This window comes from Meles meles, chromosome 13 (genome assembly GCF_922984935.1).
Source record: "Meles meles chromosome 13, mMelMel3.1 paternal haplotype, whole genome shotgun sequence".
Taxonomy (NCBI): Eukaryota; Metazoa; Chordata; class Mammalia; order Carnivora; family Mustelidae; genus Meles; species Meles meles.
This window is the reverse complement of record NC_060078.1, coordinates 34,962,202-34,987,458: the sequence shown is the minus strand read 5'-3', so window position 1 is coordinate 34,987,458 and position 25,257 is coordinate 34,962,202. Positions and strand designations below refer to the sequence as shown.

At 34.6% G+C, this 25,257-nt stretch overlaps 1 protein-coding gene and 2 non-coding genes across 6 annotated transcripts in view; 2 read left to right on the top strand and 1 right to left on the bottom strand.

Moving 5' to 3' along the window:
- Window positions 1-25,257, bottom strand: part of ADK (adenosine kinase) — a 538,475-nt gene that overhangs the window by 76,809 nt on the left and 436,409 nt on the right. For all 4 annotated transcript variants that reach the window (XM_046026661.1, XM_046026665.1, XM_046026664.1 and 1 more), the window contains 2 exons: window positions 23,899-23,934; window positions 14,910-15,024 (listed from right to left, as the gene is read on the bottom strand). In XM_046026661.1, the coding sequence (XP_045882617.1) occupies window positions 14,910-15,024; window positions 23,899-23,934 (151 nt within the window). The remainder of the gene's footprint in view (window positions 1-14,909; window positions 15,025-23,898; window positions 23,935-25,257) is intronic.
- Window positions 5,662-5,738, top strand: LOC123955893. Its single transcript, XR_006821431.1, has one exon. It is a non-coding gene; the product is annotated as a small nucleolar RNA U2-19 (small nucleolar RNA).
- Window positions 5,896-5,964, top strand: LOC123955892. Its single transcript, XR_006821430.1, has one exon. It is a non-coding gene; the product is annotated as a small nucleolar RNA U2-30 (small nucleolar RNA).

The following is a 25,257-nucleotide window of genomic DNA, read 5'->3' as shown; positions in this document are numbered from 1 at the left end:
TAAAAATAAAAGAATAATAAAGGAGGTATGAGAGTGCTGTCAAGGTAGCCAAGACTTGATAAGATCATATCCCTGGGAGTAGAAAGAGCTAGACTGACATTTTAAAACTAGATCTTCCCTTCAGGGCATTTGCAGATTTTTGGTGCTTGGTTAGAGGTTGAGAATCCAGGAAGAGGGCTTTTAATAAGAGGTAGAGAAGCCAACAGAGCTTTTGACAATCTCCAAGGTTGCTGAGACAAATACTGGATTTGGGGGCTGCCAGGGCAGTTAGAATTGAGGTGTCATGTTCTTGAAGAGAAGGAAACATAGTGGAGTAAGCTTGACACTCAGGGTCTTCTCCTTTGAGGTATTTGTTAAATTTGTAATGTTACAGGACAAGAAGGCAAGACAGTAAGCAAAGGATCTCTAAAAGGCAGAGTAGTATTTTTAGCAGTCATATGGTACCAACGACAACCTATGAAGGAGTATGGACCCTAGTAAATACTGTAGGATTTTAGCTGAGATTTCAGGAGAGCTATAGCATATGAGTGGAGGCAAATTAGAAGCCTTACAAAAACTGTAACCCAACCTTGAGTTGGTTCAATCCTCAACAGAAATGCTATAATTTAGCATGGACAGTATTTAGCATTTAATGAAAATGTATCAGGCAAGCCAATATACAAGGCTGTCCCAAAAGAAGTAAAAAAACCAGACGCAAAGATGACTGAGATATTATAATTTTTGGGCATGCAATTTATTATTACTGTGATTAACATGTTCAAAAAATAAATGACAAGGTAGACAATTATAGTATAGAACTGACAACAATAACAAAGAATCAAGTAATATAAGAAATAAAAAATGTGACTACTGAAATGATGAACTTAATAGATGTGCTGAAATGCAGATGGGACAAAGTAAAAGACAGGATAGTGAACTAAATGCCAGGTCAGTGCAAACATATAAGCTGAAACTTAAGGAGGAAAATGATAGAAATTACAAAAAAGATCATAAAAGACATATAAGACATAATAAAAAGGCCTAAGAAATGAGCAACTGGTGTCCCAAATGGAAAGAGAGGAATGCAATATCTAAAGAGATAATGGCTGGAAAATGTCCAAAACTGGTAGGAGTCTTCGATCACAGATTCAGGAATTACTAAACTCCAGCAGGATAAATACAAGAAAAACCAGGATCAAGTCCAAAGTTAAAGTCAAAATCTAAATTCTAGAAAAATTCTGAAAAGCAGACAAAGAAAATAGAAATATATCCAAAGAAGCGAGAATAAGACTAACAACTGACCTCTTGACAAAAATAAGAGAATCCAAAGATTATGGAAGGTCATCATTAAAGGGTCAAAGAATATAACTACCAATGTATAATTCTGTGCTTATGGAAAGGCAAAATAAAAGATATCTGTAGGGGCGCCTGGGTGGCTCAGTGGGTTAAGCCTCTGCCTTTGGCTCAGGTCATGATCTCAGGGTCCTGGGATCGAGCCCCATATCAGGCTTTCTGCTCAGCAGGGAGCCTGCTTCCCCCACTCTCTCTCTGCTAAATAAATAAATAAAATCTTAAAAAATATATCCTAGGGGCACCTGGTGGCTTAGTTGGTTAAGCATCTCACTCTTGTTTTCAGCTCAGGTCATGATCTCAGGGTCGTAAGACTGAGCTCTGTGTTGCGCTCTGTGCAGGATATGGAGCCTGCTTGGGATTCCCTCTCTCTCCTTCTGCATGCAACCCCAACCTCCACACTAGCCCCCGCCCCTCTTTCTCAAAAAGACACAAAACACAAAAAAACAAAAAAACCTGCAAACAAAAACTAAAAGAATTCACACAATGATTGAAAACTAAAACAAGGTGTGTGGGCTAAAGAAAAATGATAAAATAATTTGTAATTATCCAGATGAAAACATGGAAATGAGGAAGAGGAGAAAAACAATGGAAAGAGTAAAATTCAACTGCACAAAATGATAACAGTATTCTGTCACTACAAGGCATTAAAATGTAGAATAAGGTGACTGACAACAATTATACAAAAAGTTGGAAGTCTTAATGGAATTAAAATATTCTAAGATCCTACCATTGTTTGAGAAGTAGCAAACCTTATAGTTTATATTTTACTTTAATATGTCAAGGATACATTTTGTAATCTTTAGGTCAAACTTCAAAAGGATATACAACTGCCAAGCAAACAGAAAAGGAAATCATAATAAAAAATACTTGTTCAGGGACACCTGGGTGGCTCAGTGGGTTAAGCCACTGCCTTCGGCTCAGGTCATGATCTCAGAGTCCTGGGATCGAGTCCCACATCGGGCTCTCTGCTCAGCAGGGAGTCTGCTTCCCTCTCTCTCTGCCTGCCTCTCTGCTCCTTGCGATCTCTCTCTGTCAAATAAATAAATAAAATCTTAAAAAAAAAATACTTGTTGAATCCAGAAAAGAAAAAAAAAAAAAAAACCAGGAAAGAAGAAAAAAAAAAGAAGATAAACATGTGGCCAACAGGAAAAAAAATGTAAGATGTGAGATAGGAATCCAATTATATGAGTAATGTATATTGAATATGAATAGACTCCAATCGAAAGACAGAATGAATTAAAGAAACAATAAAAGTGAATTCCAAGTACAAAAAAATCTTGTATTTAAGAACATAGAAAGGTCAAAAGTAAAAGGATGGAAAAACAATGCAAACACTAAAACAACATAAAGATGGCATAGTTATACTAATAATAGACATAAAAGATATTCAGGCAAGCACCATTAGAGGTAAAAAAGAATATTTCCAAATGATAAAAGGTTAGGTCCATCAGGAAGATAAAAGAATTCTAAACTTATATACATGTAAGTTATATATATGTACATTTAACTTACACATGATAGCTTCAAAATATATAAAGCAAAATTAGATAGAACCAAAAGGAGAGAAAAATCCCAATCATAGCAGGATACGTTAATAAATGTCTCCCAATAACTGATAAAAAAAGCAGACAAAAACCAAATAAGAGTACAAATGATCTAGACAACAAACTCAGCAAACATGACTTTACTGTATATATTGACTACATTTAAGAATGTCAGCACAATAAAGAAAAAGAATGTCAGCATATACATTGTTTCAGATGCACAAAGAACATGCATAGAATTGACCATATGATATTCAATAAGACAAAATTATAACAAATTTTGAAGAACTAAAATCATTTGGCATACTTGACCACAATGATTAAACCAAATAACAGAAACAAAGAGATAATTAGAAAACTCCAAATATATTCCAGGTATTTAAATATTAGGCAAAACTTCCTAAGTAACTTACAGATTAATGAAGAATTCACAAAAGGAATTAAAAAATGTCTGAACTAAAAATAATGAAAATAGACACACCAAAATTTAGAAATTAAATATGCAGAAAATAGAAGAAAGAGGATAGTATCAAAAATTTAAAAAATAGGGGTGCCTTGGTGGCTCAGTGGGTTAAAGCCTCTGCCTTCGGCTCAGGTCATGATCTCAGGGTCCTGGGATCGAGCTCCACATCGGGCTCTCTGCTCCACAGGGAGCCTGCTTCCTCCTCTCTCTCTGCCTGCCTCTCTGCCTAGTTGTGATTTCTCTCTGTCAAATAAATAAAATATTAAAAGAAAAATAAAAAAAACAATAAAAAAACAAACATTCAATGGAGAGAATTAACAAAGTCAGAGTTGGTTCTTTTCTTTTTTAAAAATTTTTTTTTATTTGGGAGAGTGAGGGAGAGAAAGAGAGCACAAGCAGACTCCATGGTGAGCAGGGAGTCCAACAAGGGGTTCGATCTTAAGACCCTGGGATCTAACCTGAGCCAAAGGCACATGTTTAACCACCTGAGCCACCCAGGGACCCCAGTTCTTTATAAGACTAATAAAATTGATAAACCTTGTCATGACCATGAAAATGTGCCTCTCAGATGAGCCAAGTGGAGCTATGCTTTGAAATTCACCACTGCATTCATACTGAGGCCATGCTTCCCCTGAGCACAACAGAAATAGCATGGAGACTTATTCCTGAGATGTGGGGGCCTCCTTTGGATAATTTTTAGCTTAAGGATTTCTCTCTGACTTTGTCAAAACTTAATTATATTGCAACCTATGCCTCTTCCTTCCTAACCTTCTTTCAGTCCTGCTCTTCAACACAGGGGTCAGACCTGTACTACAGTCTGAGAGGTCTGTCTCCTTGTTTCTCTGGCTCCTAACTTATCTTCCATTACAGGTGTTTCCTTCAATTAATCTCTTGAATGTCTAACCTCGTCTTGGCATCCATTTCTTTGAAAATCCAAATTAGCATAAACTTATATGAAGCATAACCAAGGAAAAGGGAAAGGGCATATATTTAATTTTAAAACTAGGAATTAAAAAAGGAACATCACTATAGATCTTATAATAATTAAGAGGATGAGAGAATATTAGAAATAATTTTATGTTAATAAATTTGATTATTTAGATGAAATAGACAAATTCTGAGAGAAATACAACCTATCAAAACTGACACAGGAAGAAATAGAAAAAATCAGACATTCTTATTTAATTAAAGAAGACTCTGTAACTAAAAGCTATACAACAAAGTATTCTCTAGGCCCACATATTTTGATGAGTGAGCTCTTTCAAATATTTATGTAAAGTAAAACGAACCGCAAGCATGGGGCGCCTGGGTGGCTCAGTGGGTTAAGGCCTCTGCCTTTGGCTCAGGTCATGATCCCAGGGTTCTGGGATCAAGCCCTGTATCAGGCTCTCTGCTTACTAGGGAGCCTGCTTCCCCCCGCCCCCTGCCCCTGCCTGCTGCTCTGCCTACTTGTGATCTCTGTCAAATAAATAAATAAAATCTTAAAAAAAAAAAAAAAGAAAAAAAGAACCTCAAGCTTATAAAACTCTCCCAGAACAGAAAAAGGGCCCTTCCTAATTCACTTTATAAGGTTATCATAATGTTCCTACCCAAACTAACAAGGATGTTACAAAAAAGGAAAATTAAGAAACAAACCCTTTCATAACAACACTGCAAAAAATCTAAGAAAAATATAATCCAATCAAATCCAGTGGTATATTAAAAGAATATCATGACAATATTGGGACTATCCCAAGAACGCAAAGGTGGTTTACCATTCCAAAATCAAGCTGTAATTCACACACTAAAAAGGTAATTTCTAATAGATGCAGAAAAGTTATTTGATAAAATTCAAGATCCTTTCATGACTAAAAACATCTTAACATCATCAACAACAAAACTCTCTGCAAACTATTACTGAAAGGAAACTTCTTTACTCTGTTAAGGAGGATCTATAAAGGGAATGCAGCAAACTTTATCCTTTCTGATAAAATACTGAAGGTTTTCCACAGGAAACTGGGAATGAGACAAAAATACTTATAACCATTTTAATTATACTCATATTCATTGTTTTTCACTGTGCTAATAGTGCAGCTGAAAAATAAAAAAATAAATACAAAGACTGGGAAAGAAGAAATGAAACCATCATTATTCACAGATGATATCATTATATACAGAGAACATCCAAAAGAATCAACAGACATATTATCACAATAGATAAGTGGAAACAATGTCATTATAAAAAATTTATATACCAGTGAAACACAAAAAGAAACTGAAACTAAAAGGATGCCATTTAAAAATGGATAGCATCATTCCCAGAGATCTGCTCTTACTGAAATGGATCAATATGAAAATAGATAAATTTGTGCATAAAAGACCCTCCAGTCTATCTGATGTGTATCTCTGTAGTTCTGAGAAGCAAAAGTATTTAAAACAATAAGGGCTTGTATCTGGAGTTGTGACAGTGTGTGTGCATCTCTGTGTATAAAGGTGACAGTGGGTAACTGAGGACTTGTTGATGAATGATGAGATTGGGGGGTGGATATGTGTGTGTATGAAACACTAATCATTTCTGAGCAATGATAGAAAGGGTTTCTACTGACCTTTATAACTATGAAGGCTTCTACAGTTGATCTGAGCTCAGAATTTAAAAAAAAAGAATAGTATCAAAAAACAAACAATAAGTGGAACGCCTGGCTGGTTCAATTGGTAGAGCATGTGACACTTGATCTCAAGGTCGTGAATTCAAGCCCCATGTTAGGCATAGAGGTCACTTAAAAAAATACAAAAAACAAATAATAAGGGAGCGCCTGGGTGGCTCAGTGGATTAAGCCGCTGCCTTCGGCTCAGGTCATGATCTCAGGGTCCTGGGATCAAGCCCTGCATGGGGCTCTCTGCTCTGCAGGGAGCCTGCTTCCTCCTCTCTCTCTGCCTGCCTCTCTGCCTACTTGTGATCTCTCTGTCTGTCAAATAAATAAATAAAATCTTTAAAAAAAAAAAAACAAAAAAAAACAAATAATAAGAGTCTTATAAAAGTTATATAGTGAGACAATTATACTGAAAAAAACTAACATTTTGAGAAAAATTAAAGACCACCTAAATTAACAGAGAAATATATTCTATGAATTGGAACACACAGTATTGTAAAGATGTTAATTCTTTCCAAACTGGTTCACAGATTCAATATAAAATTCAATTCAATAAAATTCTAGTAAGAATAAAAAATTTCAGGGGGGCAACAACAATCTGATTCTAAAATTTATGTGGAAATTCAAAGAGCCAAGAAAAGTCAGGATAATCTTGAAAAACAAAGTTGGAACTCTGGCATTACCAAATAAAAAGACTAATTATAAGTTAAGTAATTAAGAGAATGTAAACTGGTTATAATAAAGAAAACAATAGAATAGAATAGATACTCTAAAAAAGACACACAGATATAAGGTAATGTGAAATGTGACAAACATGTCAATTTACTGCAGTAAGGGAAAGATGTTCCTTTTAATAAATGATGGTGGGTCAACTGGTTATTCATATGGGTAAAAGAAATGAATTATCCCTTTATCCCATACCATATATAAAAATTCTAATTCCAGAAGAACTATGAATCCAGTTGAAAAGAGCAACGTAAAAATTTTAGGGAAAAAAAAGAGAACAGGAAAATCTCTTAATGAGCTAAGGATATGCAAAGATTTTCTTTAAAAGAATATGAAAAATACTATCCATAAAGGGGAAAACATTATTAACTGGGCTATATTAAATATGAAAAGCTTTATTTATCAAAAGATACCATGAGAGAATGAAAAGTCAAGCCACAAGGTAAGAGAATATGTTTGCATTACATTTATCTAGCAAAATACTTGTATGCATACTGCAAAAAGAATTATACATCAAGATGACAATCTAATATGGGCAAAGACAGGAACTTTACAAAAGAAGATATCTAAATTCTAATAAGGAGACGAAAAGGTGTCTTACCTCATTAAATTGGGGGAAATTCTAATGAAAACACAATGAGAAACTAGAGCATACTCACTAGAATAGCTTAAAATAAAAAACCATGGATGGCAGAAAATGTGGATGAAAATGTGGAAAAATAGAAGCCATTCTATGTACTGCTGGTGGGTATAAATTGGTACCACCACTTCAGAAAACTAGAAGTGAAAAATGGAACTCTTCTGTTGTGTAACTATGGTGGTGGCTACATGATCTTATGCATTTGTTAGAGCATGCAGAACAGAGACACCATGAGGGGTAAACGTTACTTACTAAAAACCCACCCTAGATATGAAAGGAAATCAAAATGGAATACAAACTTAACTGTACTACAATGAATAATGTAACCACACTGAAGTGGATGGAATAAAAGAACTAACCTGAAGTGACTTTGGATAACAGTATTTTGACCAGACATCAGAGGGCTAAAGACAAAAAGAACTGTAAACAAATACATACTCTAGGAATTAAATATGTTTTGCATAAGGGTGTGGGTAAGTAATTCAAAACTGGCTTAGGATCGAACAAATAAGTAAATAAATTTTAGATAACGAGAGCCAGAACTTTCAATGTCAGAGGAAGAAGTTAAACGGAAGGAAAGGGTGTAGGCTAGAATGAACTCTGTTGTTGGATTGGAATCAAAGGTATCAGCAGTTTCAACTCATGGAATTCAAATATATAAATAGATAGATAGATATGGAAATAAATACAGATGGATATGTATGCATGAGTTATTATACGTACATATATTGCCAATCTATTTGCTAAGAGGGTCCCGACGCAATGATTCTCAATTAGCAATGAACATGTCTAGCACCCAGATCTGGGTTTCTAAATACCATTTGCTAATTAAAGGCACCAGGGTTACTTGAAGAAGTGGTTGATTCCAGGACTGAAGCAGGGAAAATACAAGGAACTAAAGCAACATAGTTTGTCAAAAAGTAAGATAATGCTCAAAAAAGGATGGAGACAGAGCAAGATAAAATGTCTATATACTGGGTGATTCTATTTCAAAAAAAGGCAGAGCTAATTGTTAGTAATAGAAACCAATAATAGGGGCTTCTAAGTGCTACAAGTGTTCTACCTTGATCTGGTGACACAGGTGTGTTCACTTAATAAAAAGTAGTACCAACTTCATATGCATAAAACTTGAAAACAAACAGTATAAGATGTTCTATACTTTGATTATGGTGATTATTTAGTGAAATATATGTGTATTTTATATAGATACATATATATAAACTATACCTCAATAAATCTGATTGAAGGTCCCACCAAAATAATGTTATAATAGGATTAACATTTGCCTAGGCTAGTCTCCCAGGGCTAGGTCTCTCTAGGGCTGGGTCTGAGATCACTAAACCATACAAACCATGCCCCAAAGATATTCCTTTGTCAGGAATGTGACAGTTTCACATATGTTATTCTAAAGTATTTTTGACCTCTTGGTTAACTAAAGGACATTGTCTTTTGTGGTTACAAAGATCTAAAAATGGAACATGAGTTAATAACTTAGTTGTTTATATTCCTGGTTAAGAACTACGCATTCTTCAAAATTCAAAGAACTTTTTTCTATGCATGTCCTATATAGTCATTCTGAAAGAATGCTACTTAATTTGTTCTTTCCACGCCATCACCAACCTGTGCCGACAAGATCATCATTTAAATGTTTTGGCTGTAGTATAGATAACATTTTCAAAATGACTTATAGCAATATTTTCTAGGAGTAGGAATTGTGATGATGTGCTGACATTTTTCTTCCAGCTGCTGAAGTTGTTTTTCTTTAGAGTTTGCATTTTCTATTCCACACTCTCTGTACTTTATGTCTACCAGAACTGCAAAGCACATTGACCTTTTCCTATAGAGTAATGTACACCACTTAGTACTACCAAAGAACATAACACTTTACTAGCAAATGGGGTGACAAGTTTCTTTAAGGTCTTCTGACCTTGAAGACATGAAGACAAGAAACTTCAATAACTCCATTTACTTATAAAGAAATGACAAAGGGCACTATGTTGTGATTATCTTAAATTATAAGCAAATCAAATGCAGTTACTATTTAAAATAGTATATGTAGATTGGTAGTAATAGATGAGTACATGACACTTTGTGATTTATCAGGAGAGAGAAGCATTCACCAAGACTTATTGAAGTACTAGATGCTTAGCTGCTAAAAGGTTCTATTTCTATCATCCCACAAAATCATAGACTTGAGGCAACATTATCAAATCACCTAATCCAATGGTTTTTAAGGCAAGAGATGGAGGATAGACAGCATTGCTATATTACCTCGGGGATCTTTTCAACAAATACACAACCCTACACTTCCCAACCCCCACTCTACAACCCCCATTCTCATATATCTTCTTGAGGATGTATATTCTAATACTTTTCACAGGAATGTATCTGGTTGAATTGAACATACTTCCATGGAGGCAGGGCTATATTTACTAAACGCCCACTAGGTGACTCTGATATGGCAGCCCCTGTCTTCTAGTTGAAAAACTAATGACCTAATCTGTTTGCTCCTGTTGGGCAAAATTACAATTCAAAGAGCTCAGAAAGAATTCTGAAAGTACTCAGCAAAATCTACAATTTATTCTTTAGTGGACATATTTCATTGTGTCACAATGAACCAAAGTGTGAAATGCATTATTTTCAATTTAGAATAAAAATCCTTTTGCTTTTTCCAATTTTTAGGGACATATTTACTACAGAAACTTAGAGAAATGTAAACTTTCTGCAAAGACATATATATCTGTGTATGTGCCTGCATGTATGTAAATATTCATGCACATAAAATATTTATTTTTACAATTGTTAATGTAATAAGGTATTAATATATGAAGACCTCACTAGTAGGTACTATCTGGTAGGTAATAAAAATCTTTAGTCTATAAATTCTACATTTATAGATACAGGAATGACTTTCTTGACCTGACTCTCATGCTACCTAACAGGTTCATTCAATATTTATAAAAAGGATCAAAAAATACAGAATCATATTTTCTTTCCTGTCATCATTCCTGGCTTCGTACTCTTATTACATTCCAGTGTTCTTTGCCACCCTCTCTAGCACCCCAGAAAAGCTTAAAACTCAATTAACCTGCAAGCAATGAGACAATGATTGATATGTGACAAAACCTCTAGGATAGATGGATATACAAAATGGATACACAACTCAAACAGAGGTGACCAAAAAAAAAAAAGACAGGTGTTAAAGACTTTAGAGTCACAATTTAGCAAAGAGGAATTCAAAGGAGGAACTACATATAAAATAACAGAAAGTGGTTTATGGACACCATATCTCAAAAGGAGAAAGGTCTCTAGAATTAAATACCAAGAAAACTGATTTTGTTACATTACTGCTAAATGCCAAAAACTTAGCAATGATCATTTAAAAATATTCTATAGTGTGTGGGGCGCCTGGGTGGCTCAGTGGATTAAGCCGCTGCCTTCGGCTCAGGTCATGATCTCAGGGTCCTGGGATCGAGCCCCGCGTCGGGCTCTCTGCTCCGCAGGGAGCCTGCTTCCTCCTCTCTCTGCCTGCCTCTCTGCCTACTTGTGATCTCTCTCTCTCTGTCAAATAAATAAAATAAAAAAAAAATTAAAAAAAAAAATAAAAATATTCTATAGTGTGAGATTTAAGGAACAATGATTCCTAATTAGTGTTTTAATAAGTGTGTTAGCACTGCCTTGTGCCATTCTGGAATGTCACTTACGGTAAATTAAGGGATACTTTCCCTCCCCATCTTCCATTAGTATTTTAATGCTAGGAGGTGGGAAAAAGCTGATCCATATTCAAAAGCAAGGGAGGAAAAACAATAACAAATTGGCATCTCTTCTGTGAATTGCCCCACAGGCCAAGCATTTTTATGTTCTTAATCATTATTAAATGACTTAACATGACACCCAGAGCCTGGCGAATGATTGCATCCTGACATGAGAACGAATTACAAATGAAATGAAAGATCAAGCCGTATTAGAGGATTGCCTCTGGGAAATGAAAATCTTTAATTCTCTTTTATTATTGACATTTATTTGGCTGCCATGAATAACAACATAGCAAAGAGATTCAGCTATGCTTGTGCACTGAATAGCTTATCCCAGGGCTCAAAACTGCATTAACATTTATCATGTTTGCTTTTGTAGCTGACACCACTGAACAGATTCTCTATCCATCTTGTATTTATCATGCATTGCAGATATAGTGCATCCTCTAATTTAAGTTCATTTTCATAGAGTAGTAAGAGCAAAGATTAGCCAATGTCTTTCCTCAAATAAATTCCTGCTAGTAAGTGTTCCTAAGACTGGTTTAATAGATTTAATAAAGAACAAAAATGAGTTGACAAAGAAATTGAGTCACAGGAAGGTGGGTAATTTTAAAGGTTTCAACTTTGGGGAAATTTGCAAATGCACAATGAGGAAGACACTTGTATGACATGTATATCTGGAATATATAAAGCCTTAAAATAAACGTCTCCATAAAGATCAACCAAATAGCATTTTATGAATCTGCAGGCCGTACTACAGTTCCTGTAAGATAAGAAGTCCACATGTTTTTCACTTTTCCAAACACTGTGTATTGTTAAGAGAGGAACAGGCCACGTACTATAGGAAGACAGCAATCCAGATAGTTATTATGAAGCAGGGATATCTTTTCATGACATTTCTTTTCCCTCTTGCAAAATTAACATGTGGCTTTTTCTGTCATTACAATAAAAGATTATATGGTACCTGATGCCTTTGCTCATACGATCCTCTTTAATAATATGACTGGACTGCCCTCCTTTCTTTAAATCCTTCCTAGAATTCAAGGCTCAGCAAGGATATCATTAGAGAGTGAGAGAGTGTGAGCATGAGCATGGGGAGGGGCAGAGGGAGAGGAAGAGAATCTCAAGCAGACTCCCCACTGAGCCAGAGCCAGATGCGGGGCTTGGTCCCTCAACCCTGATATCATGATCCAGGGAGAAACCAAGAGCTGAGCTCTCAACTGACTGAGCCACCCAGGTACCCCCATCTCTCTGATTCTTGATTGAAAATTATTTTTTGGTTTTCTTTCTGTTTTATAATTTTAATCATGGAAAATCTAGAACATATACACCAGTGGAAGTAATAACATAATGACCACCCCTTGTACATCCATCACCCAGCTCTACAATTACTAACTCATGATGAATCTCAATTTATCTTTAACCCCACTTCACTATTTGTCACTCACTGAATTATTATGCAATAAATATTTTTGGAAGTAAGTCTTTGAATCTTGCTTTTGACAATTCTAAAGTAAGAAAGTTGTAATGAATTCATTCTAAGGTTCTTTCTCTCCAAAATTTAACAATAATTTCTTCTTTGACCCTTTTCCAGGCTTATAGATTTAATTCAACAAAAATTACTTCATAGTCCTTATAACATCTTTCTTCAGGCTTAATCAGTTGATCTACTTCTCTGAGTCAATATAACCCATACAATTAGTATCAATAATCAAGACGTATAATTATACTTCTTTGTATTTATATTATTATCTATATTAATTTTATTTCCCAGTTAGATGTTTAAGGCTCATATCTTAAATTTCTGTTTAGCAGTGTACTAAAAAAACCCACAAAGGTAATTAATTGCTACTGTTTATAATAATTATTATTAACTGGTGGGTTTTAATCTTAATGGTTCAGACAGAATTAACAGGTTTGTATTTGGGGGCACCTGAGTGGCTCAGTGGGTTAAAGCCTCTGCCTTCAGCTCAGGTCATGATCGCAGGGTCTTGGGATTGAGTCCCGTATTGGGCTCCCTGCTTAGCAGGGAGCCTGCTTCCCCTTCTCTCTCTGCCTGTCTCTCTGCCTACCTGTGATCTCACTCTGTCAAATAAATAAATAAAATCTTTAAAAAAAAAACCAGGTTTGTATTTGGCTTTTTTTTTTTTTTAAGATTTTATTATTATTTTTTTTTATTTATTTGACAGAGAGAGAGATCACAAGTAGGCAGAGAGGCAGGCAGAGAGAGAGAGAGGAGGAAGCAGGCTCCCTGCGGAGCAGAGAGCCCGATGCGGGGCTCGATCCCAGGACCCTGAGATCATGACCTGAGCTGAAGGCAGCAGCTTAATCCACTGAGCCACCCAGGCGCCCCATGTATTTGGCTTTAATAGTAGGTAGCATCATACTGAAAATATTAATCATTTAACCAATAAAATGTTTGTTTACTAGATGAAATTCCTATTCTATTTCTGTGTAAGAAAATAGATGACTGAATAAAAACAGAAGTGAGGTTTTCTTCTTAAAGTTTAAAGCTGAGGAAGTAACTTATCTCTGGATTTTATTTGTTTATAATTAGATAAATTTATTTAAGTTAAGCATAGGAATTTGCTAAGTAAATTTTTTTTCAGGAAAGACATTGCTAGACTGACAGTATCTCCAAAATATCAGAGTAAACAAACTAAATCAAAGTGGATTTACTCAACTGAATTTTAAATAAATTACCTTCTTGAAAATGAAATCTTTTATACTGAGATAGGAGGTAGGTTTATTTACTAAAATAAAAACACTACAAAAGGTACATTTTCACAGAAATAGAACAAATAACCCTAAAACTTATATAGAACCACAAAAGACCCCTAAATGTAAAAGCACTCTTGAGAAAGAAGAACAGGGCTGGAGGCATCATGCTTCCTGATTTCAAACTATATTACAAAGGGATAGCAATCAAATCAGTATGGTACTGGCATAAAAACAGACAGACACCTGGAAAAGACAGTGTCTTCAACGAGTGGCACTGGGAAAGCTGTCACATGCAAAAGAATGAAACTGGATCGTTATTATGGATGCCCAATACGCACATGAAAAGATGATTAACAGTAGTAATCATCAGGGAAATGTAAATCAAAACCATAGTGAGACATCACCTCACACCTGTTAGGATGCCTATTATCAAAAAGATAAGAAATAAATGTAGGAGAGGAAATGGAGAAAAGGGAACACTTGTGTACTGCTGGTGGGACTCTAACTTGGTATGGAAGTTCCTCAAAAAATTAAAAATAGAACTACCATATGATCCACAATTCCACTTGTGTGTATTTATCTGAAAGAAACAAGAACACTAACTCAAAAAGATATCTACACCCCCCCATGTTCATTGCAACATTATTTATAATAGCTAAGTGTTCATTGATGGATGAATGGGAAATGTGTTGTGTGTGTTTGTGTGTATATATGATTACAATATTATCCAGTCATAAAGAAGGAGAAGAAAATCCTGTCATTTAAACAATACAGATGAATCCTGAGTGCATAATGCTAAGTGAAATCATTCAGAGAGAGAAAGACAAATACCGTATGATCTTACTGGTATGTGGAAACAAAAAAAAAAAAAAAAAAAAGCAAAATTGAACTTATAAATACAGAGAACAGATTGGTGGTTGCCAGATGCAGGGTCTGGGGACTGGGGTGGGGAAAGCAAAATGCAGGAAGGTGGTTAAAAAAAAAATAAAAAGAAAAGTATGCTGTTTTCAAATAAATTATAATATAAAGAATACAGAATTCTGTCATAAAAGACTAATCTTCATTATATTGGGCTTTGCACATAATTTCCACACGTACCTGTAGCCATTATAGTATCTTCTCTCCCTTGGGTGAAGATCACGATTCGCTGTCTCTTCGGATTCAACTTTGGCAGAGCCTGTGTCTTTCTGGCTATCTCTTTAATGTCTTCAGTCTATTAATAAAGAGGAGGAAAAAGTTCTCATATCAGTACAATAAAACAAAAGTTATTAGTAGATTAAGGATTTAGCTTGTGATGTTCAAAATTGGAGGGATACACACCCCCGTTATTCAAAACAGGAGGGATACACACCTCTATTTTAAGAGTTATTCTTTTAAAATTTTAACCATATACAAAAGTAAACAGTACAAGAGCCTCCAAGGAACCCACCATCAAGTTGCAACAATTTAAAATTTATGATAAATTTTATTTAATCTATAGTCTCACCCACTTGCCTTTACATTATTTTGAAGCAAATCCTAGATACAATATAATGTTACTTGTAAATGTTTTATTAGGTCCCCCTGTAAGGTAAGGACTTAAACATAACCACATAGTAACTATTATATTTTTAAAAATTAACAATAATTTCTCAATATCAGCAAATAGCCAATTTTCAAATTTCCAATTAAAGAGAGATTTATAAAAAAAAAAGAGAGGGAGATATTTAATTATTTTAGAGGTTTGGAGAATTATGCTGACTCTGGAAATAATGTCGTTAAAATGCCAAATCTTTCAAAGAACTAAAATGAGAGAAGGAGATGCTGTTTCAAAAAGATAAAGTTAAAAAACCCTACAAATTAATTCTAGAAATCTGATGCTATTTTTCATATCACATACGTCATGAAGTTTTACATCATAAATGTTTTGACTTGAAAGCTAAATCTTGAGCTATCATCAGTAGGATGTTTAGAGTCATGTTTTCAACAATTTTAGGTAATTTAAAAATTCATGTCTGAATTCAGTGGGTCTCTAATCCATCTATGGTTTGGGCTTTATTGGTACTCTATCACTGTGCAATTTCAAACAGTTATGGAGAGAGACATACCAGAGGAGAAATATATCTGAGTGGAATCAAGAAAGTTTAATTAGAATATATAGGACAGAAAAATTTAGGTACTCAAGGTAGACAAGTCATAACGGTTACAAAGAACATCAGGAACTATGACATTTTTAAAGGTATGAAAATCTTTAGTGAAATATTTGTATGTGGTTTGTTCACTACATACTTAAGAAATTCCAGATGATACATGAAGCTAAGCTTCTTCTACACCTAACATGATAATTCTAGACAACCGCTGTTTCTTGAAAAGAACAGCCATGTGTGGTAAGACAATGCTGCTGACCTTTCAAACACGCTGACTATTTCACTTTTGGTTGCTTATTTTAGAACAAAACTAAGCCTGAAGTCTGATAATATAAGAAAAGAAATTTCCTCAGTTTTTGGGGAATGACTATTAGAAATGACTAGTAACAGCTGAAAGGACCCAAAAAAAAAATCAGAAAATCCACATAATTACAATGTTTTCACGCTCCCAAATAAATGTATACACTTAATTAAAATGACTGACATATATTCTCCCAATCTCCTTACCACACTTAGGTTTTACAACTGTCGGAGTTCTGCTTATGATCGAGTAGATTCATATTTAATAAAGATAAAGGAGTAAAACCCAGAAACACATTCACTTTATCATCTTGGGAGCAGAATGCCATGTATGCAATGTTTTTAAAATAGAGGTCTTTCTTCAATGTGGTACAAGGAATAAATTAAGAATGAGAATCTATGGTTGTCTTCTACCATGCCAGTAGGAAGATATATGAATTTTTTATGGGGGTTTTGGTAACCTAATCAAAGAAACCTTTCTTATGTCTCAAAAGAAATCTTGTAAAAATGGCAATTCAAGATTGAAATAAACTTTCCAAATATAAAACACAAATCTTTACAAGATGGTCAAACTTTATTCTAATTGTATCCATGTCCACACTGTCACTCTGGGATCACAGTCAGTGAAGACCAAATCTAAATTTCTTACTATGACTTTCAGGAGTCATTGTTTTGGCCTCAATAGTTGATGCCTATCTAGTATGAAAACTTCTCTTTAAGCCTCAATTTTGTCTTCTCAAAGCTAAATATTTCTAGTTCTGCAGCTACCTCCACCTCCCTATAGATTCTTCTCCTTTATACTTGGGCTAACATCTTAGCAGAATTATGAAATTACAAGGTACTTCAAAGAGTGACACACCTAGATTTGTGCATCTTGAGCAGGTAAATAAACCTTTGTGAGGCTCATTTCCTCATCTACAAAACTAAATAAATATTTATGTTAAAAGACATTGGGTGGGGAGTGCCTGAGGGGTACAGTCAGTTGAGCATCTAACTCTTGGTTTCAGCTCAGAATGTGATCTCAGGGTCATGGGATCAAGCACTGCCTCGGGTTCTGTGCTCAGAGTGGGCGTCTGCTTTAAGACTCTCTCTCCCTCTCTCTTTGCCCCTCCCCACTGCATGCTCTCCCTCTCTCTGTTTGTCTCTCTCAAATAAAATCTTTAAGAAAAATGATGTTGGGGGGCGCCTGGGTGGTTCAGTGGGTTAAAGCCTCTGCATTCAGCTCAGGCCATGATCCCAGGGTCCTGGGATTGAGCCCCGCATCGGGCTCTCTGCTCAGCGGGAAGCCTGCTTCCTCCTCTCTCTCTCTCTCTTTCTCTGCCTGCCTCTCTGCCTACTTGTGATCTGTCTGTCAAATAAATAAATAAAATCTTTAAAAAAAAAAAAAAAGAAAAATGATGTTGGGGGAGAAATATGCCCAAATAGTGGGCAGAAGTTTCAAGAGAATCTGGATATTTGCATAGTCTCAAAGTCTCTCCCTTAAGATACTTCTCATTACAGATATATAGGTGAAATATTTGCATAGTCCTAAATGTCACCCCCAAGATATTTTTAAATACAATGAGAAAATAGTAACTTTATAAAAAATAAATTGGCAAACATCACCTAAACCCAGTGATGAAAGTGAACATCACCAACATTAAGACAATGGGACATCATGCACAACCCCAATATGATGCACTGAGAAGGGCAAATCACTTCTGCGGTATTTCTGGCAAAATGCGTAACTTCAACTTATTAACAGAAAATAACAGGAAACACAAATTGAGGGGCATCTATAAAATGATTGGCAAGTACTCTTCCAAAGGATCACGAACATGAACTAGGAAAGAATGAGAAACTGTCACAGATAGGAAGAGACAAAGGAGACATGACAAATAAATGCAGTTTGTTTTCCTGGATTAGATTCTCAAACAGAAAAGGGAGTTAAGGAGAAACTGGTGAAATCTGAATAAAGACTGTAGTTCAGTTATTGGTAGCATACTAATGTTAACTTCCTTGTTTTGATCATTACACTTTCATTCCTTTAAGATGTTACATTAGGGAAAGCTGAGCGTACTATTTTTGCGAATTTCCTAAGTCTAAATTATTTCAAAATAAAAAGTTGAAAATAATTGTTGTGAGGATGAAAGAAGATGTGGCAAGTGAAAGACCTTAATGCAATATTTAGCACATGCTACATACTTAATAAATATTAATTTCTTTCCTCTAATGACCATCATTTTAATACTCTCCAAAACTGTCATATCCTGAGGTTGCCCCAAAATCTCTAGAAAGGGCCTCAAGAGTTTTGAGTATTGGGAATTCAATTATGGTATCTAATAAGGGAGGAGAGAAAGGAAAAAGGAGGAAGGTGTGGAAGAAAGTTCACACAATTTAGCTATAAGCAATGGATATAGCGCTGAAGTGCTCACTAAATCTAACTTCTACAGGCAGTAGGTATTATTCTCATATCCTCATTTGGTAGATGAGTAAACTGAGTCACAGGGTAAGAAGCTTCCTAAGGTCATAAATACACTAAGTGGTGGAGCCAGGGCTAGCACCCACGAAGTCTGACTCCAGAAATTACACTCTTAACCAATATTCTATGCTATCCACAGATCGTACTGCCTTTTGAATTCCGGCAGTGTGCTTTCTGTTGTTATCACAAAACTATAGCATGTTCAACTGAAATAATTTTTCTGCCACATGCACAAGTCATTACTGATTTTGTATTTAAGGTTGCTATTTTTTCCTCTTAATTATTCTGGCTTGTATTTTACCCTAGTGATTTTCAATTTTTGACTTCCAAGATATTTCTCATTTTCCAAGGTCATTTGGAAATCTAATCTCCTCCTCCGATATGTTAGGATATGAGTAAGAAAGAAGTGTAGTATATAAAGAGTACGAGACCTAAAGAGCTGGCTCTGGTTCTGGCTCCATGACATATGAGTGTGACCTTGAATAAGTCATGTAGCCTGTTTTATTGTCTGTGGAACTGATATGGCAATACATGCCCTACCTACCCCCAAAAGGTTTGTGTGAATATTAAATGTATTAATCACATGTTGAAAAGGGTTTTATAAACTGTGAGGTATTTGATAAATGTTAAATTATGCTTTTATTGTCACTGCTGATCACACACTTAAATTTAGCATTGTCTTCCAAATTAAAGAATACACTCTCTTCATTCCATTTTTAACAAGCTGATGATACAAATGTTAATACTGTCATAATCTACCTACTCCTATAGAATACCAATTGCAGTGTTCCCACACATTGCCTCACTTAACCATATCACATTCTTTTGTTTTCCAAATAGAAACTCCTATAATAATTATGGTGTTCACTTGACGTGTCAGTCTCGAGTCTTATCTCCTACTACCTCCTCCTCGCTTACTTCATTCCACTCACACTGGCCTTCTGTCAGTTTTTGGAGTACACAGCACATTATGCTCTTTCCCCTTTGGGAGCCTGTGTACTCCTGTTCCCTCTGTTTGAAATTTGTTTCCCTGTTGTTTGTTTGTCTTGCTTTTTTCTGTCAATGCTAGATATCCATATTTTTCAAGTTTTACTTTCCTCAGAGAGCCATTCTATGACTACTGTATCTAAAAAATAGGAACCTCTCCCATGTTTTCTTTCACAGTTCACTCTCTGATCATTTCTTTCTTATCTTCAGGGTCTATCAAAGTGTTAGGCACAGAGTTAGTGCTCAGTAAATATTTATTGAATGAAAAGTGACTAAATGAAGAGAATTAAAAGACTAACTTTCTCTTTCTGTTACTTTTAAAACTGTCCTCTTTTGGGACTCAGTCACCTAGAAAAGCAGCATTGTACTCTCTTAGCCAGCAGAACCTAACCTAGTGTCTTATTTCTAGAAACTCTGGGTGATCATTCATTGTATTCTTTGTATTTGTGAGGAACACAAGAACCTTAGAAAAATCCTGGGAGAATTCTTTGGGAATCAATACCTCCTGAATACTCTGTGGATCTTCTCTCCAGTGTTGATCAATGGAATTTTCTGTGATGATGGATATGTTCTACATCTGCACCATCTACTATGGCAGTCCCTAGCTACACAGGCTATAGAGCAGACTTGAAATGTGCCTGTAGAGATTTAGGAATTGAATTTTAAGTTTCATTTAATTTTAATTAATTTGAAGTTAAATAGCCATATGTGGCTAATGGATGCCATATTGGATAACACAATTCAGTACTTTCTTGTCTCAGTGGTAGAAGATGATAGAGTCATCAATGGTCAGAGAAATATTACAAGTCTGAGATCCTCTGGATAGAGTCAGGGTCTGTGGGGGAAAGGTTGGAAAAAGGAAAAGGATTGTTTCGTTTCCTCTGTGGTGAGAAGTAATATGTGTTACAGATATAAAATAAAATTAAAATTTGTTGCTTGAAGTAAACTGAATAAATGACCCCATAGAGAAGGTATGAATTATCCTCATCATTTGGCATAGATTCCATTGCACAAAGAATGAAAATACAAAGAATACTGTATTTAGGTTTTGGAGGGATTTTCTTTATTTAATTTATTTTTTATCTTTTTTTCCTTTATTTAATTTAAATCAATTTTCAATACAGCTTTTAAAAGGTTTCATAATGAAACATATTTTTAAGTACCTTATTTTTATTTAGGTTCTAAGAATACAAACCTTTAATCACATCAGTTCAAGATAAAGTAGATTTAAAAACACACTGCAGTCTGAACTGATTTTCCTGAATAAAAAAAGGCCTCATGAAACTTTTTACCTCAAGAATTGTCATTTTAAATTCTTAGCAGGTCTGTCATTTAAATCAGGCAGTATGCAATTTTCTACCATATATATATATATATATCCTCTCTCTTCTGCTTTGTGCCCTGCTCAGCTCCAGTTTTTATCTCATTCTCCAGTGCCCTCCTAAGCTGCCTCTTCTTACTAAAAATTGCCCAATTCATTTTAAAGATTAAAGATTTTTTTAAAAAGAAAGATTATCTAAATTTTGCAGAGAAGCTAACCAGACTATCATAAACAATGCTACTGAAGATATTTCCTGATGAATAAACAGTTTATTTTTAGAGGCATTTGGACTGGTCTGTTAACAGACATATCACTAGTGGCAATACTCAGTGGCTTTGGGAACTGATTGGGATTTATAACAGAAAATAAGAGTAGGACAGCAGAGCTGGTGGAAAGAAAAAAAATGCTCACCTTTCTTTTTAATCTTTTCATTTCTTTCCTCATTCATGCTCCAATTTAGAGGTAACATTAAGGTTGAGAGGGATATAATGCAGATCTTGACTAGTTTGTTACAGTAGACCTGCGAGCACTGACACATTTCTGTATGTATTAAACTGTTAAGATAAAGTGATTTATTCTTGTTTAATTCTTCAAAAACACCAAGTTTCAAACCTAGGCTTTCCTCTTACTATCTAATGGACTAAAGAAACTTTAATGACATTTTAATATAACTGAATTCCCCTAGATAGCATTCCATATGTGGGTTATATTTAATAACAAAAATATTCTACTCATGGCTCTTATATATTTTGCAATGCTTGTAGTATTTTAGGGAACCCATGAAGGGACACAGCAAGACATGGTGTGCTTTACCTAATCTAACATATCACTGTCAGCATCACCAACAGAGTAGTTTTGCTATGTTAGAAGGTAATAAGATATACTATTATAAACATCATTATGTTTATATGCTGTAATCAATTATGGCAGATTTATGGTTTAAAAAAAAACACAATTCTAGGTGTCAGCAAATAGGAACCAATGGAAAGGTTAATATGGTGCCAGTTAGTAGAAAGTAGAAAAAGTAGTTTGTCCCTAAGACTCAATTTAAACAAAACATATTCAAAGCATGTAGCTCAAGTGGGCAATAAAAGTATGAATTTGGGTTTGATAAACTATTTGAAAATTATTATCTGCAGGCACTACAGAGTCATGATCATTTGTTACGCAACATGTTATATTTCTAAGCATATACAAAACCAGTTATTTTCCAGAACTAAAATACATTGTTTAATGTTAGCACTGAAATTTCTATAATTTCAGTGCTAACTGAATTAACTAATTAGCACTGAAAATAGCTATAAATTTACATTCGACAGGCTCTTATCTATGGAGAATATTGATGTAACAAAAGAGAATATTGATTGTTAATATTAAATCTTACCATTAGTGAAACTTTAACTTAAAACATTTACTTAGATTTTCATGATCAAACATTTGAATTGAATATTACCCTGAGTATATTTACTTGTGAATATCAATTGCCAGTTTGGGAAATTACAAAGTGAAACTTAAATTAGAATCAATAAATACTTGGAAATTTTTATTCCTTCTACATGTGACTCAACCTTATATTTATAAGAATATAATAAAACAAAAAAAGAAAACTCCCAAGCAGCTATCATAGTTCTAATAATCAAGTATTTTGAGGCAAGCTCTTCTGCCCTGATAGGGTTTTTTCATAGAATACGTATACCACAAGCTACTGTCTTCCTCCAAGAAGAGGAAGCTTTACATCTGGTTGTCAAGACCTATGACATGGGTAACATGCACATGTATTACTTTGTTGCTCGATAATGGACCTGCCTTTAGTACATTTAAATAATAGTTTCCTCACAAATTCATATAACACTTTGAAGAGTTCAAAGTGAGCTTACTGATAGATCTAATCAATGCTCACAGCTTCTCTAGATAATAGACAATACTGAGCATGTAAATAAAGAGTTCTATATTCCAGCTCTAGTCACTTTAATTTTTAAAAATTACTACCATGCAACATTCTAAGTTGCTGTACAGAACACAGAATTCTACATAGTTCTGGCTCATAAATATGATGCTTATAAACTTATAAACTCAGTTTATGAATTCACTGTCAGTTAATCTGGGTTCAGATTAAAGCCAGTGTTTTCTAACAATTACCTAGAAGATAGATATTTTATAGATAAAAACATGGTCTTGTCTGGTATCCTAATTTTGCCAACAACCACCACATGGAGTTTTGAATCTTGACAACTAATACTTCCACTAGGAAAACAGAATTAAGACTTGGAAATTAAAGCCAATAATTGATATTTTGTTTCAGAAAATTTATATGTTTTATGCTATCAAAAAAGAAAAAGAGAGAGAGAGATGGGGAAAAAAGATTAAAGCAGGAAGTTTATATGAGCAGGATTTAAATTAATCAGTTCATAACAACTGTTAAGTACAACCTTTTGGAAATTAATTTGCATAATGATAATCTACATGTGGTAGGGGTGAAATTATTTAAATAACATTATATTTCACTATTTAGTCTTGCTCCACCACTGCTTTAGCAGTGAATCTTTATGAAATGTAATACAGCTAATGAGGTAGCTTTTTAACTGAACAAACTGACAGGCCCCATATCTGCAGAGGCAGCTTGAAACCGTGCCCAACCTCTTGGCTTCCCAAGAGGCTTTTCAAAATTCAATAAATAACATCTGTAGGCGATGTTGGGTGCAGACCTAGCAGAGTGCGTCATAACACTGTGCTGGCAGAACAAAGAAACCATGACGACTGCCAAGTTTCCATGGCAACTGCTGCGAGGCTCTGAGAGTATAATAGCACATCAATCACTGTCCAAAAGAACTTCATTATCAGCTAGAAAAAACCTTTAGGATCTGTTTAGTGTGCAATTGTGGGTTAACTCACCTCAAAGCCTTGCTCTCTAGCAAAAGTGGCAGCTTCCTGAAATAAAAAAAAAAAAGAACAGTTAATTATAAAGTGCTAGGTAATGAAGAAATAATCCATTTTGAAACTCATTCAAAGAGTCTTCTTTTTACACAATTATCTCAATATACCCACACAGTTCAATTTTTATTCTTACACCAAAAAAGATTTCTTTTTTTCCTTGGCATGAAAAAAAAAAGGCAGCATAATGTCAACACACTTCACAAGTTGGAATAAAGAAGATGTAGTACATGTTTTTACTGTAGCTGTCACAGTAAGTTCAGGTGTTTTGACCCCAGCAAAGAAAGACAATCATTTGAAACCTAAGGAACATACTGGTGGTTGTGTTTTTAATTAAAACAATGCCTTTCAGAAAGTACTTCTGTAAAGAAGAATGTCTGCTAATAAATGTATAGATTCAGAAAATCACCATTTTGCAACCCCTAATGAAATTTATTCAGGCAAGTATCATCAATGGATGCTAAATTTCTTGGATAAAAGGATGACAGGAAGCTGGGTATTTCATGGAATCAAAATATCACAGATTATATGCTGGTCACGGGGAGCAAAGTATAACTTTATAATGGAAGGATCAAGCTGTCATCACCTTAACCCAGCGATCGATCTTATCATTTTCTCATCATTAATAGTGGAATCACCAAATATTCTGTGCCTTCCATTATGATGCCATTAAAAGGACATAGCACTACCCATAAAGTTTACTGGCCATATTTTTAACATTAATTAATCAAAACTTCAATTCAATAACTGCAGCCTACAGGAAATATAGAGGATAGGAGAACAAGTTAAATGATACAATGAGAAAGTAAATGGACAAATACATAAAGTAGGGACATTCTACAGGACAAATAGTGTGGTCTCTCCAATAAATCAAGGTCATAAGAACTTGGGGAGGGGAAAAATGACAAAGAGAGCAATGTACACACCTTAACTGAATCTTGTTTTTAACAAACCACTCAAGAAAGGCATTTTTCAGACAATTAGAGAAATTTGATTATGAAATAGGATTAAGATAACATTAGGAATTATTATTTGATAAGGTAAATGTGCTTAATTTTAGAGGTTTCTTCTGAAGTATTTAGGGATAAAATGGCATAATATATGTAATTTACTTTAGAATATTAAGAAAATTAAAGTGAAGTAAAAATGTCAAAATGTTATCAACTATTAAATCTAGATGTATTTTATCACTGAAATTTTCAATATATTGTCATACCATTTGTTAACATTGTCTTTGTTTGATGCTCATTTCAAATTTGTATTTTGTTGCCTTTTTTCCAATCTAAGTTTTTCATTGAGCTAATTGTTCAAAGATGCCAT